At 48.7% G+C, this 19521-nt stretch overlaps 2 protein-coding genes across 4 annotated transcripts in view; both read right to left on the reverse strand.

Annotated features, from left to right (window-relative positions):
• Nucleotides 1–8: 8 nt before the first annotated feature.
• Nucleotides 9–9415, reverse strand: dck (deoxycytidine kinase). The gene is made up of 7 exons (XM_089020771.1): nt 9228–9415; nt 8913–9028; nt 1432–1625; nt 1206–1353; nt 959–1074; nt 296–395; nt 9–143 (listed from the first exon to the last, which is right to left on the reverse strand). Exons 1-7 carry the CDS (start codon nt 9316–9318, stop codon nt 96–98), a joined length of 813 nt encoding a protein of 270 aa, XP_088876897.1. The 5' UTR covers nt 9319–9415; the 3' UTR covers nt 9–95.
• A 5774-nt stretch (nt 9416–15189) lies between these two features.
• Nucleotides 15190–19521, reverse strand: part of lamc3 (laminin, gamma 3) — a 62584-nt gene continuing 58252 nt past the window's right edge. Inside the window, exons 18-29 of one of the 3 annotated variants that reach the window (XM_089020211.1) lie at nt 19360–19492; nt 18972–19177; nt 18744–18820; nt 18528–18662; nt 18322–18454; nt 18117–18263; nt 17938–18040; nt 17658–17860; nt 17332–17472; nt 17161–17260; nt 16764–17039; nt 15190–15725 (exon numbers count right to left, since the gene is read on the reverse strand). In XM_089020211.1, the coding sequence (XP_088876337.1) occupies nt 16777–17039; nt 17161–17260; nt 17332–17472; nt 17658–17860; nt 17938–18040; nt 18117–18263; nt 18322–18454; nt 18528–18662; nt 18744–18820; nt 18972–19177; nt 19360–19492 (1641 nt within the window). In that variant the 3' untranslated portion in view covers nt 15190–15725; nt 16764–16776. Of the gene's footprint in view, nt 15726–15756; nt 15916–15967; nt 16194–16763; nt 17040–17160; nt 17261–17331; nt 17473–17657; nt 17861–17937; nt 18041–18116; nt 18264–18321; nt 18455–18527; nt 18663–18743; nt 18821–18971; nt 19178–19359; nt 19493–19521 lie in introns of those variants that run through there. The other 2 variants (XM_089020213.1, XM_089020212.1) reach the window with 2 other exon arrangements.

The raw sequence follows: 19521 nt of genomic DNA on the forward strand, positions 1-19521 counted from the left end.
ACAAGATATCAACTTGGCGTGTCACTGCATTGGAATTCCAAATGTAAAAAAAAATCCCAATGCCAAATAGTGAGGAGCACTTTTTCCATCTTTCCTCATGCCTCATTTGTGGTTTCGCACAAGGTACTCAGGAACTCTTTCACCTGGAACACAGTTTGGATTTTCAGTTGGAGTGTATCCCCTCAGCGTCCGCACGCACACACGCGCACACACACACATTTCCCCCAATGTGAAAAAAATGGCGTGTGTGTACATAGAGTGTGAGCTCAACGTTTGTCCCATCACTCGCTCTTACTTTGTCCATCATGTCAGCACTCTTGCTGTGGTTGCCTTCAAAGTCTTCCGCGGCGTCGAGCGTCAGCACCGGCAAGTCGGCCAGATACTCAAAGTCCATCCTGTGCGACCAGAAGGGTGACAGTCAGCTTGGACACGCAGACGCACGCACGAAGGCATGCATGGCTTACGTGCTCCCAGTTAACACAGTCCCGCCTTCAAAACGCACCAAAAAGGGCGTCCACGTCTTTGACGAACAATGGAAACATAAGGTTGCGCTCAACGGCTTGCGTACAATATACTAAGTGGGGGCAGATGGGGGAAAACACAGAAACCTAAAAATAGACATGCGCAGAAGGAAACTGTGAGCATGGAGAAATTGACACGCATACCGTATATCCCTCCATAATGTATATATTACATTTACTATATCTATATCTAGATACATATATATTTACAGAGGGAGGGAGAGAGAGACACGCGTCCATCCACACACATCCAAAGTGTCAACACGCGGTAATCACGCCGCAAAGGCAGACGGCAGTCACACGGTCCGGACCGCCTTCCATCGTGCCTGGGGCTTCCTGTATGAAAGGCGGCCTTTCTCCGGCTGAGGCAAACGGGAGCGCACGGGCGCCAGACGAGAAGCGGCGGCGGCGCGCGGGTCCCCAAGGCGAGGTCTCACGTCATGGTCTTGTGCTGCAACCAGTTCTCGTGCTTGACGTGGAGCTTCTCCAGATACGCCAGGGGTATTTCCTGCTCTTCCTGGCGGCCGCGCAGGTGCAGCCTCTCCATGCACTTCTACACGCACGGACGGGCGTACAGAGAGGAAAAACTGTGACATCTGCCGATAAATCGCTCCCATTTGTCTTCCGATTCTGAAAGCCAAGCGGGGAAAAGGGGCTCGGGGCAGCGGGGCCGTTGGTCCGTACCTGCGGGGGGGCCCTCAGGTAGATGATCCCATCCAGCTCGATGTGCCGGCTGAAGTGGGAGTGCAGCCAGCCGTGCCAGTCCTGATAGATGGACCACTCTGTGTCGTTCAGGCACTCGTTCTCGTAGAGGTTGGCGGCGAAGATGTACCTGAGGGGTGGCGTTTGGCGCAGGCAAATGTCCAAAAGCTTCTAGCTGAACGGAATCCAACAGCTGCCCGCGTCATACCTGTCGCTGTAGATGGAGCGCTCGAAGAACTGCGCGGGGCGGTCGGCCTCACGCGGCTTCCCGTCGGCCGAGCGCATCTGAGCGCGCAGGCGGCTGATGCAGGCGTAGCTCTGGAAGGTGTAGGCCCAACGCTCCGGCTTGTCGTACATCATCTTCAGCACGTTGCCGCCGCTACGCTGCGACGACGTCAGCTCCTGCAGGGCGATACAGACAATAGAAAGGCGTTCCCCAAAATCGGCTTCTTCTTTTTGGGTCGTTTCACAGTCGCTCGAAACAATCGCAATAAGAACAACTTTATTTGTCTGGCAATGACGTGCTCATTTGGACAATGTGATCCACGTTCATTCACAAATTCATCGCGTATCTGCCGCTCCATTTATTGGAATGTTTATCGATGGGGTCATGCCACACGTTGTTCCAAAAGCTCGATGCCTGCAGAGCAGCAGTGTTGCGAGTCGAGAGCTTTCGGACGTTTCCAGCACGGGGAAATGCGCTCTTCTCAAGTAACAAGAACATAGTATTGCTCCTTATTTCAACGATATCCAAAAATATGAGCAAGTGTATCTGCTTTGAGCAAAAGTCATCTCGCGATTGCAATCGCAGGGATGAGAATGACAAATGAGAATAAAAAGCGGGAGGGGGGGGGGGGGGGGGGGGGGGGGGGGGGGGCACACGCGCATATCTATCTATCTATCTATCTATCTATCTATCTAATACATTTCATTTCTAAGCGCCTTTCAAAACTCAAGGTCACTTTACAGTCACAGGAGACGTTTTTACTACAGGCGAGCAGTGGCAGCCACACGCGCCAGCGTTCACTCAACCCAGAAGTAACTCGATAACTAATTCGTCTGTGTAAGCTCTCAGTCGTACAGGAGTGGTCCATCGATGAGAAGGTTTCTTCAGCCGTCATCTGTACAAATTTGAAGGTTTCGGACGTTTCACCTCCAATCCAAGAACTAATTAAAAGAACATAAAATGTAAAATATATATATATATATATATATATATATATATATATATATATATATATATATATATATATATATATATATATATATAAAAGATCCTCGTTTCACCCCTCATGGGTGGTGTCTTCCCCCATTTTTTTTAGCTTGAGTCCTCTACCAAAGGCCAGGAAGCTTGAGGGTTCTGCGCAGGATCCGTGCTGTTCCCAGCACTGCGCTTTTCTGGACCGAGATATCCGATGTTGTTCCCGGGATCTGTTGCAACCACTCGTCGAGTTTGGGGTTCACTGCCCCGAGTGCTCCGACCACCACAGGCTCGTACGACTGTCACCTTTACCTTCCAGGCTCTCTCCAGCTCCTCTCTGAGCCCTTGGTATTTCTCCATTTTCTCATGTTCCTTCTTTCTGATGTTTCCATCACTCGGGACCGCGACATCCACGACAACGAGTTTCCTTTCCCCTTTATCTATGACCACGATATCTGGTTGGTTGGCCATTACCATCTTGTCAGTCTGTATCTGGAAGTCCCACAGGATCTTTGCTCGGTCATTCTCCACCACCTTGGGAGGTGTTTCCCATTTTGACCTTGGGGTTTCCAGTCCATACTCCGCACAGATGTTTCGGTCGACTATGCCAGCCACCTGGTTATGGCGCTCCATGTAGGCTTTCCCTGCCAGCATCTTACACCCTGCAGTTATGTGTTGGATTGTCTCAGGTGCCTCTTTGCACAACCTACACCTTGGGTCTTGTCTGGTGTGGTATATCCGTGCCTCTATGGCTCTGGTGTTCAGGGCCTGCTCTTGGACAGTCAGGATGAGTGCCTCTGTGCTGTCCTTTAGCCAGCCCTCTCTAGCCACTGATAGGACTTCTTGAGATCAGCCACTTCTGCTATGGTTCGGTGGTACATCCCGTGTAGGGGCTTTTGCTCCCACGATTGTCCCTCATCCAGCACCTCAACCTCTGTTCCCCATTGTCTGAGACATTCTCTGAGTACATCATCAGTTGGAGCCTTCTCTTTGATGTATTCATGGAGCTTGGATGTTTCATCCTGGACAATGGCGCTCACACTCACGAGTCCCCGGCCTCCTTCCTTACGGCTTGTGTACAGTCTCAGGGTGCTGGACTTGGGATGGAACCCTCCATGCATAGTGAGGAGTTTTCGGGTCTTCACATCCGTGGTCTGGATCTCTTCCTTTGGCCACCTTATTATTCCTGCAGGGTATCTGATCACTGGCAGGGCATAGCTGTTTATTGCCCGGGTCACATTTGATGGACACTCGCATTAGTGGCTTGCCATTGGCTTCAAGTGTGGTTTTCCACATCCTCATCGAGTTTGCAACGAAGGCTCTCAGGGTCCTGTTGACCTTATACAACTCCAAGCATTCAGTGATCCATGTGTGTGGCATCGAGTCATATGCTTTCTTGTAATCAATCCAGGCTGTGCACAGGTTGGTATGTCGGGACCTGCAGTCTTGTGCGACTGTTCTGTCAACCAGCAGCTGATGTTTGGCACCTCTAGTATTGATAGAGTGTTTATCCACATTAGTAAACATATTACGTTATTTCATGTTTAGATTAAGTAAACATATGTTTTTTCATGTTTAGCTTAGTATATATTATGAATTGTGCACGTTTAATTTCAGTCTAATTTAGTTAAATAAAACTATCAGTCTTATTAGTTCAATAGTCGTTGGGAAAAAGCAACAGCTCCAACTCCAATCTGAGACCCGCCCAACGCTGAGTTGTTCGTAACCGATTGGACGGGAAAGGTCGACTTGTCCGCAACTGATTGGACAACAGATCGCCACTGTGTATGTTTAAAAACTTGTCAGAGCGGGAGCTCTCTCTTTTTGTCTCTTTGTTCTCTCTTTGCTCGTGTGCTCATGTCTTCGTCCCACCGAGACGAGAAGTGCCTTTTCTGTCTCATTAGAATAAAGTAGTTTTTTGTTCACCATCTATCGTACTTGCTGATATTTTTATCAAGTGAACTTCCGACAATACCCGAACCAGGAAAGACAAACAAGAAGTTTTAACCGAACAAGTATCTCTACTAATGCCTTTCTGTGCTTTGCTCATGTATTGATCCACGTGTCCACTTATCTTAGCCGCAATGATGCCTGACATGAGCTTCCATGTTGTGGAGAGACAGGTTATTGTCCGATAGTTGGAAGGAACTGCACCCTTTGAGGAATCCTTCATGATCAGGATTGTTCGCCCTTCGGTTAGCCATCCTGGGTGAGTCCCATCCATCAGCAACTGGTTCATTTGTGCTGCTAGGCGCTCGTGGCTGTGAGTTTCTTTAGCCAGTAGGTGTGGACCATATCCGGGCCTGGTGCCGTTTAGTTTTTCATACCTGAGACTCTTTCTTGTATATCTGCCGCTGTGATGGTAACTGGGTTCTGTTCAGGGAGGTTGCTGTGCTCCTCTTTCAGAGTCACCAGCCATTGTGCACTGCTGTTATGTGCGACCTCCTTCTCCCATATGCCTTTCCAGTATCTTTCAGTTTCCAGCCTTGGAGGGTCTGCTCTGCTGTTAGAACCCTGCCACTGAGCGTACACTTTCGCAGGTTGTTGCGCGAACAGCCTGTTTATTCTTCTGGCCTCATTCTCTTTCGTGTACCTCTTTAGGCGACTGGCCAAGGCCTGGAGCCTTTGTTTGGCAGTTTCGAGTGCTTCAGGTATGGTTATCTGCATGTACCTCTTGGGTATTGGCCTTTTATTCACACCTCTCTGGGTCTCCGTCAATTGACTCACATCTTTCCGAGCCGCCTTGATCTTAGCCACCAACCGTCTTTTCCATGGTGGGTAATGAATCTCGTGGCTCTCATGGTTGCTCTTGTCGCCAAGCATCTCTAGGATCACTGATGCTGAGGCGTACCGGATTTTCACGACCAAACGGCGCACCGTGTGAAAAGGCGCAGTCTCATTTATGTGTGCCATTTCTGTATTTAACACACACATTGGGCGCACCGGATGAAAGGACGCAAGTTTTATATACCGGTACATATCCTCCACTGCTATACGTACGTCCGCCTCACAACAACACACAGGCATACAAGTATGCGTATTTAAAAAAACAGATCAGGAGCAAAACTGAGTTTGGTAGTGCTTTATTTATTAATTACAAAGGAATAACATTTTGTAATCATCACTCAATATGCGTCGGCATGGTAAAAAGGAGCACATTACCGGTACCGACTTTTCCGAAAGCTCAAACCACCGTGCTAGCAGACACGTTAGCCCAAGCATCCACAATCCCTTGGCAAACTGTGGCGTAAAATCCAGCCCTTTTTGTTTGCCTTAAGAATGGCGCCTGCTGGAAATGTCTCTTTAGGCAAAGTCTTTCTTTAAAAAAAAAAATCACAATCACCGGGAGTTTCTCTCCGTTAGCATGGCAGCCTTTTCGCCAGCTTTTCAGAATAATTCGCCGGCCGTCGCTACAGTAGTCCCGGTCCGCATGGAAAAATCGCAGTTTCATAAAACGCCAGCACTAAGACGGACCTCCATGGAAATGTTCAATTTTCATTTCCTCCGCTAGCGTTACTGCTCTGAGTGGGACGGTGACAGTCGAAACGCTCCTTCCGCTCGCTCTTAGCTCGCCGATCGATTGCTTGAAGCTTTCCTCCAACTCCGGCCACCTTGCCTTATGTCCGCGTATTATGTCACGGCGGCTCCATTCCCCTGTTCCTCGGCGTAGTTGATAGCCTTCAGTTTAAATAAACTGAGCTTCATAACCATGTCTCTTTGCCATTTTCAGGGTTGTTAAAACAGCAATGTTCTACATAAAGCACATACCTGTTCGTTTATACACAAACCACGCCCGCACACCCCCCTCGTTTTCTCTACACGTCCTCCTCATGGTGGTCTCTAACACGTCCGCACTACAGGGCGCATCGCACATTTTGATAAAAATCTGAGACGTTTATATGCGCCTTATGGTCGTGAAAATACGGTATATCAGCTCATTGGTTTCCGTGATCGTTCCGGTCGGGATTTTCTCAGTGCTGCATTCACAGTTTCCATGAGACTTTCAGGTGGTACTTCACAGAGCCGCTGTAATCGGGTTCTTAGTTGCCCAGTTTTCATTCTTGCCATGATCTTATCTCTCAGGTCAGTTGCTGCCTCGCTCAGCATTTCATTCATTGGGGCTGGCTTCCCAACCTCATCATTCATTGGGGCTTGCCTCCCAATCTCTGGTTGAACCTCTTCCTCTGATGTGGCAGCCTGGGGCCCTTCACCTCGGAATTTGTGTTGTACCTCATCAATCATCAAAGTTGTGATAGCAATTGCCGTTTGTGGATATTGGAACACTGAGCTACTAGTTGTTTCGTGGTCAACCGTGACTGTCAACCGCCGCCCGTCGTATGCAGGAGAGGCAGCGGTTGCCCTCTCCACCTATCGTTCCCTGGCGAGTGGACCTTTTGGGAGACTGTTGGGACTTCTGGAAGCAGCCCCTTGAAGGGGGGGGTACTGTCATGATCTGGTTGGCGACCCACGGGTAGCGACGTCAGCCCTGCCGGCAGCCTCGCAGGTGCTGGTCGTTTAATCACTGACACTTAAAAGGACACCCGGCACGACCATCCGGTGTCGGTTCATTGTTTGCTGCAAGCATTGTGTATGTGTTTGTTTAACCTTGGCGGACTTTTACTTTTGGTCTTCTTTTGCTACTTTGTATTTTTTCTATTCAGATGATTTTGATGTTTTACATTTTGTTTCTGCTGACCTTTATTTTAATACAATTTGTCAAACAACCTCCTGCTCACTCCTGCCTGCTTTTTGGGATCCGCACCCGCCATCACCACCTCGCAAACCGTGACAAAAATTACATGCGCGCAGGGTCGGATATATCGATAGTCCCGGTTATATCGATATTTTTTCGGACTCCCGAGAATATCGATATAACGAGACTTTACTGTATTTAGTTTTATCTGGTCATTTTGGTCAGAAAAAGTCGGAAATATGACAATCTGCGGAAAATTCTCATCCCTGCAATCGGAAGGCTGAAGGGGGGGGGGGGGGGTTAAAGGTGCCCGACGACAGCTGCACTCTAAATACAGATGAGGTCGCTCCCAGTTATGCTGGGGCCCTGATGGCATATCCGTGTCCGTTTCACGACACGTACATGTCGGCACCAAAGTTAGATTGGAAGACCATCTCCTCCATCCAAAATGAGGCGCGGCAGGTACGGCGAACAAGCACACCGAGACTCTCTGGATTCTTCTCGCTGCAACTTCATCTGAAATGATCCTTCGGAAAGTGTTGTGCTCAACTATAACTTTCCAATGTTGCATTTATTTGCTTTATGTGTACATACTCCAGTTTACCGCCAATCCGAGGAATAATGTGGTCCCAGAGGCCCCATATACGATGGGGTTAGTCTACAGGACGGTTCCAAAGGTGTATTTACATGTGTTGAAGAGCAGTAAACCCATTTTTTAGGTGACGGTTTTTCGATAACGGAGACGATCCATCATTTCAAGTGAGTCTAGAATGGAGGCCTCCCAAAGGGATAACCCGCTGTACAAAGTTCCCCAGGGCCTTTCCGGCAATGGGGAAAAGCCAAGAGTATTTGACGCCGTCAAAAAGGCTTGTAGAAAGCACAAAAGGCCTCAAAAGGGGGCAAGTTCTGTTCTGGGCTGCTCGCTGGACTCTCTGGAGGAGGTGGGCAACCGACGGACGCTAGCTAAACTAAAAGCTATGATGGACAGCCCCTCCCACCACCTCCTGCCCACCCTGACAGCACTAGGTAGCTCCTTCAGCCAGAGACTGTGACACCTGCGCTGCAAGAAGGAGAGGTACCGCCACTCGCCTCTACCGACTGCTGTCAGGCTTCTCAATTCTCAATAATCACATGTGGGAAAAAATGGACTCTTCTACTGTAAATATGGGTTGATGCAATACAGCTACATATATCAATATAGCTTTCTTGATACTTGCACTATGTACAGTTTTTTTAATGAAACGGTTTTGCACATTTACAGTATACATCTCAGTCTGCTGACATTTTTATTTTTACTATTCATATCTTGTTTTTCTATCCTTTTGTTAAGAAAGTTAGATTGTATCCTCATTTTGTGAAATGCTGTAATACTGATCTGATCTGGCAACCCAGCCACTACGCGACATCACGTGGTTTGACAGCGATCAAAGCCAGTTTATGTGTATGTGAGTGACTTCTCTCTGTGCTCCGGCAAATAAATATCCTACTTGTATGATCTAAACAAGAGGACCATCTCGACTCTTTATTCTCCCAAATGCATCTCAACACCTTTCACCACCCTCCACCCCATCCCCTTTCGAATTGCTGCTGTGGACTGCACATTTCCCCTTTGTGGGACCATTAAAGGTTTTCTGATTCTGAGAAACAAAATTTCTGTCCACAAAAAAAACTCTTTGCGACTCTTGACCTCATGACTGTGACCCCAATGAAGATAAATGACGTATAAAATGGATGCGTAGAGGTAAGAGTAAATAAACATCCGAAGCAATCAATAAATGACGACTACTCACTCTACCTCAAAGTCTCCGCCGCTTGTTTGCACGTTGCACCACCTGGCGATGGGCTCGGGTATTACCTCCCAGTCATCGCATTCTTGCTTCAGGAGGCGGATGAAGGTCGACTTTCCTGCCGCTGGGACCCCCACAGCCATCGCAAGAGAAAAAAGAAAAACCAAGTCAATCCTTTGCAAAGACGCATTGGCTACATGAGCTTCTCGGTGTGGTAGCGCGTTCATAGCTTCGCGAAGAGGATCTTGACGCCATTTATGTCGGGGCTTCGAAAGTCTTCGAAAACAACACAAGGCTATCTCGCTCATTTAAAATGCACCCACCGATGTTGCCCTCGATAGAAATCCGCTTAATCCTCTTCTCCTTGGAGTCATTCATGCAATCGGAGCGCGGCCTCTTTGGGGTTAAAGACATGTTTTCGGCAATAGAGATCTATCCGCGCGACGTCCAGGAGAGGTGGGCGCCTTTCTCAAAGGTTGGCGGGTACCAACAGCGGCATCAACAACCCGGAAGTGATAAAACTCCCTCCATTCCGTATCGTTATCCCATGTAATGCATATCTGGTGGCGTTTTTCCACAATAAATCACACATCGATGAAAGCTCCGCATTCGGGACGGAATGAACCGTAGAAGAGAACAGTATATTTCTAAATAAATAGAAACAAAATATCGTAACGATTTTGGAAAGTTGTGTGAAAGCGAAAATCGGGCACGGAGCAAATGAATACATTTATTTTGAAATTTCTAACACTGTTTTCCGCTGCAAATGCTATTCACGATCGCCCTCTTGTGGCAAAACTAAAGCCTGACGCGATGAACTTGAAATCACGCGATTGAAGAAAAAAAATCAACAGTGATAGAGGCAGTCATTTGGATTTATTGATTTTGGATGTCAAAGAGGACAAGAAGGTAGCTGGTGTGAGAGAAGAGGATGCACAACACCGGGATAGATGGGGGACATTGATTCGCTGTGGCGACCCCCGAAGGGAAAAGCCGAAAGGAAAAGTAGAAGATTTGGATTTGTTGTTTTTCACATAACAGCCTTGATATTGACCATTAAAAGTACGTGGAATTTTGCCAAATTTTAGGAGACCACTTTTATTTAAGCACATTACTGTTTTCTGCCACTCGCTTCCTCCTCAAGACAAGTGTTTTTTTTTTTTAAAAAAATAGATGAAAACAATGTGTTTTTTTTTAAGTGCTCCCGCGGTCTCCGTGAATGTTTGAATGACACAGGGCGTACCAATGAAGTGGCTGCCGGCGGCCATACGAGGGCAGCAGCGAGTCACGTTGGAGTCCCCCTCCGATTGGAGGCCACGTTCTCCATCGATGCTCCTGAAAACACGCGAGCGTACGAACACACGCGCGCGCACGCACACGTTCCTGTTTCAATGGTTTTGTGACGTCCGGATAACTCCAGATAAGTAGTGAGGACCACCGTTGCTGATAAGTTTAGAGAAGAATTAGTGTTACATTTGAAGACTAAATGTCACGCCATTTCCCACTTCAACTTTTTTGAAAACAAAGAAATAAAAAGGGGACGCGAAACTGAAATAACAACAGAGGTGAGGTTTCTGAATGGGTACATTCAAAGTCCTCACCCCTGTAGTGAATTTGCCCGAACTAACGAAATATCAGCACAAGGGGGCACTCCTCCCGCTATGCATCATGGGTCGCCTCAATTATTCATGAGGACCATTGATTATACACGCACGCGCACACACGCACGCACACACACGCACACGATAGTGAAACGATCTGGAAATGGCCAAAGAGCCTAAAATGTCCACATTGCGGCAAGATGGCCGGCCATCTTGGTGTGTGTACTCTTCGTCGAGTCGTGGTGCAACATGACCAACTTTCATGTTGCTAAGCCAGATCGAGAAGTCCGGACAGGAGATTCACCTTTTTCTTTGCGTCAATAAACCCATTTTTTTGTCTTACAAAACTTTATTTAAATATTCTCTCCTGTTATAATTCCTATTATCATTTTTCAAGGCTTGAACAATGTTTTTTTTTTTTTTTTTGGGGGGGGGGGGACTCCCCAGGTGCCCGACACAGCATGCGATCTGCGAATACAGAGTGTCGTTCCCGGGTGGTGCCAATCATCAAATTGTCGACAGTGCTGGCTCTCGAGCCCCGGCAAATGTTTGCTGCGTGTGCTCATATCTCAATGCTAAAAGCAGAAGACCCCAAAAATGGCACCAAAGCATCAAGCGAAGCCCACACCTTCTTTTCTTCATGCAAAATCAAATTAAAGGCTGAACTCGACGCTTCCCGGTGTCACACTTTCCGCTTACGTTTGCCTTTTTGTCCACAAGAATTTCAGCGTGGCTTTGTGCAAAACAGGAGAGGACTAATTGGCTGCACTAATTGGCTCAATACGTTTTAATTAGATGAAGCTACGAGCCGCAAAACAACAGCGGGTGCACTCCGACCACGACAATAATGAAGCGGCCTCATCAAGATTGATCTGCTTAATTCAATCATACATTTTGCAATATGGAAATAAAAAAAAGTGGTGACGAAAGGCGACGGTTTTGGTGACACTCGAGGCTTGAAGGAAATCCAATTACGGGAGGGGCTTTATAGACACCATTTATATTGGAGATGTTTTCAGAGCATCGATGGGGAAGAGAATCAAGTTATGTGCCTGCCCGCCTACGTTTAGGTGTCCACTGTCCACGTAGCCTCGCATTTTTGAGCTCCGAGCCAAAAGCAAAGGACAAGTAAGGGGAGCCTTTTCTGGTTGGAGGAAAAAAAAAAAACAGCCAAAAAACATGATTGTCGAAACGTCTCCGGGTAGGAGAAATTTGTTATTTAGCCAGAAATTGCCGCGGCGGGGACAGGAGTCGCTAATCGGTGTTAGCTGATGCATTCACAGAGAGCCGATTCGGAGAATTGACTGCACCGCGATCGGCGCAAATCACAGCTGTTCTGTCAGTGAAATGGCGTCTCAAGGTAGCGGCAAACGACGTCGCCGCCCGCGTTATGTCTGGCCGACGCGTCGCTATTTTTCCAGCCCGCAGTCTATATTTGGCAAGACAAAATGTTCTCTTTGCCGGAATTAAGCTGCAATGTTTTTTTTTTCCCTCGCAAAACATTTTCTTTTCATCAAAAAAAGGATGACTCTTCAGACTCGTCTAAAATCAGCTTCATCTTGAAAAGAGATGATTTCCTACCTTGAAATTTTCGGGTGGAGTTTTCTCGCAATACTTTGGACTTGAAATGATGCCATTGCAAAGAAATACAGTGATACCTTGGCTTACGAACTTAATTGGTTCCCAGACAGTGTGTGTAAGGTGAAAAATGTGTATCCCAAACATTAGTTTCCCATAGGAAACCATTAAAAGGAGAATAATCCGTTCCCAGGTCCCCATAAAACATGATTTTCTACTTTCTAATTTTCTAAGCCTGACAACACAAACAACACAAAATATACCTTATTTTATGTATAATAAATGTGCTATGGTATTGTAATTAAAGAAATAAACTCTACTGTATAATAAAGTGGTTTTATTTACCTTTGTGATGTTCGTTGATGGCTTGATGGAATGGAGTGGCCGCTTTCATCAGCATTAAACACTTGATGAGGAATGTCCCTGTACGACGCTTAAAGGACAACCGACGTCTCCGGACAAGTTGTGTACATAATTTGTAAAAATGGCTCCAAATGACTTCTACTGAGCGTATTTTACAAAGATTCCACCGCATATGGCAATATTTTACATTTTAAGACTCGCGCTGAATATTCCGGAAGTCTTGTTTTTGAGTTGGTGACGAGTCCTGACGTCACGTCACGGAAGGAGCGAGAAAGGACACATTGTAGCAGTCCTTTCATAACGTCAACGCATTTTGCGGTACTTTGTTCAGTCTGAAAACTTCGTGTTGATCCGTGGCGAAATTAGAAGGAAAACACATACATAACGCTATGGTGAATCCTTGTGTGTTGCACCGAGCATCTAGTTGATATTCACTGACAAAAATTCTAAGGAAATAATCAGCCCGTTTCCACGGAGCTTTGTCGCCATCTTCTACCTCTTTTGGGTGCTACATTCCCTCCCCCCACCCTCCCAGATACCTCAAAATGACACTACAATACAATCAATTCTTGAATCGATTGCAAACATGTATGCTTTCCTCTTCAGGACTATTTGTGTCAAGAGCGAGTTGACAGCTGGGCGGAGCCTCCGCTCCCGACGTCCGCCAGCTACTGTCAATTCCCTCATTAATGACTTTTGGACATTGAAACCCAACGCTGGCACTTACCCAGCGTCGGAAGATACTTCCCCTCGCGCCTCGCCCGTCCGTGCCTTGAACTGCTATTCAGGACGAGAGTTGCTTCGCTCGAGGTATTATTTAGCCACGATCGCGTCTGTTTGTACGCCCTGTATCGTAAGCTGTTTTGCACCCTCGTGTGCCTCTTTATTTTTTCATCTAGCTAGTGAGGTTGGGCGGATTGCCCCCGCTCACCCACTAGCTTTGCTGTTTTGTCACTTTATGTTCAACAAGTCTTCGGGGTCCGCGTTATCTCGGACCCGTACTTTTTGTTAATAAATCATCTGCCAGCATCAACGCCTCTGTCACCTGCTTAGCGATCCACCCCTATCACTAACGTTACAACTCGGCAGCTGCCCCTGTCGCCGTCGGAACGTGACAATTTGTATCATATTCATAACTGGATGAGTAACAAGAAAGCTTATTCTCTGAATCTGAAGCCATTGTTTTAATTCTCGAGCAAGGCAAGACGTCTTGGCGTGACACCGCAAACAAGGGGGCGGGACCTTCTGAAACTGGCCACTTCCGGGTTCAAATTGAAGTAGTTTTTAGACATTTTAAGTCATATCTATTCGTGTTTTGCATTTGACTAAAAATATCATACTGCGTCTTTTGGGTATTTTAGATGCTATAAAACGTTTTTCTGATGTCATTTAGGAAACAAAAAAGTGATGTCGGTTGTCCTTTAAAGTTCTCCAACCAGCCTTGAAATCATCAATGGATGACGAACTTCCAGGTGCCTCGTGACCAGTGGCGGTCCGTGCATTTCACACCTAGGCCTTCAGTGAAGTCCTGTTAAGTCTGACTTGAACAAATATCCCTCGTAATACCATAATTTATGACATGGAGATATCATTTACAAAAGCACCCGCACGCAGTACTGGGCGTGGCATCACCTTAATCGTCTACAACACAGGCTATTTTCCGGAGCAATTACACATCAATAAATCTGCATCAGCAATTACAACTTGTCACTATACGTGATACTGCAAACACTTCAAAATAAAAGGACATTTAAAATCATTTGTCCACAAAGTTTTATGAAGTCCACCAAGAATATGCAATCTTTAACAAGATTTTACGCTAAATTACAAAATGTCAGTTTAGTATAAGAAAAACAACAAGACGTTCACAAAACAAACTATTTGTTGAAAATAAAAGTAAACAAATCTTTTTCATTTGTTCTTGAGAATAGGCTTACCTACATGGGACAGCGAGTTGTCCTCTCCTTCAGCCATTGTGGGTTAAAAAAGCGAGTAGATATACTTGGTTTTTCTGCTAAAGTTTCCGGGTCTGATCTGTTGTAGCTTGGTTGATTTGCATAGCGCTGCCTGCCCTGAGGGCTGAGGTAAAATGAGTATCCAATCACAGGACGCGTACATGTCATGTTCAACGCGAGGCCCTCTCGCTGGCCTTACTGTGCCAACTCGTGATCTGATTGACTATCGCAACTGTATATCAACTACATGTACCCGTTCATGTACAGCGCACAGACACCCTCACTGTTGATTCTGAAGGCGTCGGTCAGATTTCATACAGCCTGGCGACACAAGCTCGCTGAATTCTGATTGGATTAAAAACTCTGACCAAAAACTACAACACTGAAAGGAGCATAACCAAATGGATAGAACATCAAGAAAACAGTATGTAGAATAATTATATCTATATATTTAGAAAAAAATACTTTTTTAATGAAATTGACTTTTATTATAATTATGATAATGATGTCTGATTATGTTAGGCCAGCAGAGAAGGCCTCGCTGGCTCTGACGGCACACCACTGCTCGTGACGATATCCGAGTAAAGTTGCCGTGCTGTCTCTGCGATAATTTTACATAGTTCCTCATCAATTGTGTTCTGTTTAGCTTGGTTGATAGCTTTTTGCATCTAGTGTTTCAAGGAGCTCTGGGTTGTACATCTTGGAAGTTGTGATATTGCAACAACAACAGATGCAGGCAGACCCATGAGGAATTGCATAAATAGATGATTCCCTTGCTTGTCCTTTCTCTTCAAATTGATGGGATATTTTAACCGTGCGGCTTTAACCGAAGACTGGGGACAAAAAAAGTCGGCAGCCATTTCCTTGTTAGTAGAACTGGCTCGTTCGCAAACGACACATCACTCACGGTGGTGCTCCGTGTGTATCCCGAAAAATAGTTCGGATGTCAAGATTAAATTGTCGTGAATGTAACATTCGTCAGCCGAAAAGTTCATTAGCCAAGGCGTTTGTAAACTGAGGTATCATTTGTTTTGGATGCGTTTGAGAATCAAAAGTAGTTGATGTTCATTGACAATTTGGAGTCCAAATTTGTGGCCAAGAAAACAAGGCTGCCCCAAAAACAAGCCCGCTTTTTTCAAAAGTGTTTTTAATTCAAAATAGCACAGTATTCCATGGCGTATAAAAAAGAGTGTCGTGGAAACAAAAACGTTGAGTACTGCAGGGGCGTGGCCGATTGCATTACATCCGGAGTCGAGGCGGTGGGGGCAGGAGATGAAGGGCTACTCTGGTTCCGACATCACATGGACTGGTGCATAAGGAGGCTCTGGAATCAAATCGGTCTGGTAAGACCGGACGAGTTCCTTCTGTGGAAATGTAGTTAGCATGTCCGACATTCCCAGAAACTTTCACCCCTTTTTACAGGTGACACCCGCATGCCTGCCATCCGTCTGGAAACGGTGACAACGCAGGACTTCCTGGAAATCTTGGTGCACACCAAGCCATCGGTTAGATGCCTTGGGATGGAGAAACATACGGCTTGGGAGAAGGACTTTGAATCCGTTTGATCCGCCTCTTTTTTTCGTTCATGGACTTATTTTGGCTTTGACCAGAGACATTTGACCAGGTCTTGACCTCTCAGTACACATGACATATCATCAGGACTTTGTTTCTCTTTTAATTTTAATGCATCATTATAATAAATCCCACATTATGTACATGATGACACAAAATTCCACTCCATCGCCAAAGGACTTAATAAGGACTTAATAGACTCAGAATCATCTGTGACAGCCTAAGGGGGAAAACAACAGTTTTTGGTCCGTTACAAATGATGTTGTATTAGCTATCCATTAGCTAGCTAGCTAGCTCATAGCTGTTAGCTGGCTAGCTGTTGGCTATATGGCTATCGATTAGCTATTTATTAGCTAGCTAGTTAGCAGTTAGCTGTCTAGCTGGCTGGCTGTTAGCTGCCTAGCTGTTGGCTATCTGTCTATCTATTAGCTATTTATGAGCTATCATTAGCTAGCTAGCTTTCTATCTATCTATCTATCTATCTATCTATCTATCTATCTATCTATCTATCTATCTATCTATCTATCTATCTATCTATCTATCTATCTATCCATCTATTATTATTATTATTATTATTATTATTATTATTATTATTATTATTATTATTATTATTTGAATGACTTCGGGGTTGAGTGAACGCTGGCGCACGTGGCTGCCATTGCTCACCCACAGAGAAACTATCCTGTGACCTTAAAGTGACCTTTTTAAAGGCACTTAAAATGAAATGTATAATTATCATTATTGAAAAACAACCAAGTTTTGTTTTTTGGGTGCCGGCTCAGAGACGTACCTCCGGAAGGCGCTTAGGCCCTCCCCTTGGCGCCGGCCTCGGCGCACGACGGCGGAAGGTGGAGGGCGATGTCCCTGAGACCGTCTCTCTGGCCCGCCATCTCCCGCATGTCCTCCTCCAGGAGCGCCAGACGGCGGCGTTGGCCCTGGGCCGCAGAGCGAAGGGCTTCCATCTTGGCGTGCAGCTGGGGGGCCTCCACGCTGCCGCGCAGCCTGCTCAGGCTACGCGCCGTCTCATTCAGGACGCGGCCGAAACGCTCCAGAGGCACGTCGGCGTCTGCGGCGAGGGGGTGGGGAGTCCCAAGATTGCAAGTTTGCAAGAATGCCAGCTGAATGGGGAAAGCCCTCCCACCGGACAGCCGATTTGTTGGAGAGACAGAAGGAGGCCTCGCCCTTACCGATTTTGCTGATGAGCTCGGTGAGGGTCCGCGAGAAGGCCTCCAGCCGCAGCTTGGCCGTCTCCACGTCCTTCTTCACGTCGGCCAGCGGGGGCGCCGTCTGGGAAAGTCGTCCGCCCGGCTCGTCTTCAGCATGCGTGCGGAAGGCGGCGGCAGAGTCGGCGAGCCTACCTCGGGGGCCGCGTGCAAGTCGGCGACGTCCGCTCGTGAGCTCTGCGCCTCCAGTTGGCGTAGGACCGCGTCGGCGTGGGAGCTGAGCTGAGCCGAGGCGCTCCTCGTCTGCTTCGCCTTCGTCAAGGCGCCTTTGGAGTCCTGCCTCGCAAAAATCAAAGCGCCGCGGGGGGCCGTTGGCGCGAGTCCCCTCTCGAGCCGCCATCGGACAAGACAAATGTCCCTCCAAGACAAATGTCCGATAAATGCTTGGCCGAAAGCAAATATGCCGAGTGGCCGGCCGGGAAGGCCGAGGTGGCAGGACCGTGGCGGCCGACTTTGCCTACCTCGGACACGGCGTGGGCGGCACGCTCCGCTTCCAGCGAGATGTTTCGGGCCAGGCGGGCGTCTTCTCGCGCTGGCCCGAGTTCCCCTTGGATCTGCAAAAGCAGACCGCCAACGGCGCCCAAGACCTTGGCCTCCAGGGGCTTCGTTTTCTTCACGGCGGCTTTGGTGCGGGCGCGTAGACGCGGCCACTCGCGCACCGCGTCTGGCCGAGGAAGCAGCGCGAGACGTTCAAAACCGGTCCGGACCCAAAATTGGCAGCGTGTCCGGCAGAGTGCTCACCTCGCAGATCCCGGCGCAGGCCCGCGTGCCGCGACTCAACCGCCTTGCCGTCCACCACCGAGGCCAAGGCCACCGTTCGGATCCAGCGGGCGCGAGCTTGTAGCTGGATGCACCAAAACAAGGGTCAAAGGTCATTGGCGCCACCGACGGCGAGCGGTGGGAGCGAGTCGGCAACGGACCTTAGCTGCGCGGTCAAGAGTTTCCCGCTTGCTGCGGACAGCCTGGGTCAGCGTCCGGGCGTCGGCAGCCGCCGCGTCCACCAGCTCGTCTTTGGCCCCGTGGCGGCCATGTGCTTCTCGGCAGCTTTCCAACAGCGAGCCGCCCCGCTAACCAGGAAGGGCAGATGTGAGCCGGGACCAATCCCGCCGCGACCGATTGCCTTACCCGAGCTAGCGCGTGGACGGCCTCGATGTCGCCGAGGGCCAGCCGCGGAACAACGGCGTCGTCCGGGAGACGGGCGAGGCTTTCGCTGGCCCGGGCGGTAAGATTTTGTCCCCGCCGCCGCATCTCCGCCATCCTGAAAGGCGTAAGGCAGTGTCACACGGGCCCCTTTGTTTGATGTTTATTTGGACTGTGGTGATTGGGCCCACCGTCGCGTCAGGTCCCGGATGTACTCGTCGGTGGAGTCGTCGCTCAGCAGCGCCGCCAGCGAGCCAAAGGCCCGCTTGGAAGCGGCCAGCGCCCGGCCGGCCGCAAACTCCGCCCGCTCGGCGGCATCTGTTTGGCTACGGGGGCGCAAGGAGGCGTCTGGTGGCCGGACCCTTGACCGGTGCGGTGACGGCGGCTTTCAGGGGGCGGGCACCCACCTTGTTCTTAAGACTTGCGACTCGTTCAACGTCATCTTCCACTGCCCCGGTCTGAAATCTGCCTCAAAAAGGAACGGCTAGAAAATGGAAAAAACACACAAAGTATAGAAAAAACGGCGACCTACGCGAAAGCCCAGCGCCGACGCCCCGTCTGCCCGTTGCCAATTTCGCCGCGTTTGTTTCCAATGAGCGCGGTTGACGAGTGAAAAAAATACGTGTTCCACCCACTAGGTCTTCCGTGGCCTGCCGCAGTCGCGCTCGGGACTCGCTGAGCAGCAGGTCGATCCGGGCGAGGGGGCCGCACGGGGACCCCGGGTCCCCTTCCCCTTCGTGGTCGCAATGGAGGGCGGACGTCAGCCGGTGCAGCCGTGCCGCCAGGGCGCCCGCGAATGCCTCCAGCGAGGAGAAACGTCCGGCCAAGGCCTGCCGAGCCTCTGCCGGAAAAACAGAGGCGCCGTGCGGCTGAGAGTCGTGCGACGAGGGGGCGGCGTTCCTCATCAGATGAAATATTCACATATTTGCGATCACGTTTTTCATGCTTGTGGGAGCAGTGGGGGTGAAGGGGGGCATTGGCCACTTGGAGCTTTGAGTAGGATGGCCCGAAGATCCCGCTGACCTTGAACGGGCACAAATGCCTCCAGTGCGTCGGGCAGCGCCCGCGGGTGCCGACGCGGCGCCGACGGGCCTCCGCAGTCGAAGCCGGCGAGGAGCCTCTCAGCGTCCCGCAGGTGCGTCGTCAGCTCCTCCGCCTGGAAGAAAGCGGGCGTTTGCCACTCGG

The sequence above is a fragment of the Hippocampus bargibanti genome, linkage group LG18 (genome assembly GCF_051943395.1).
Source record: "Hippocampus bargibanti isolate YZ-2025 linkage group LG18, ASM5194339v1, whole genome shotgun sequence".
In the NCBI taxonomy this organism is placed as follows: domain Eukaryota; kingdom Metazoa; phylum Chordata; class Actinopteri; order Syngnathiformes; family Syngnathidae; genus Hippocampus; species Hippocampus bargibanti.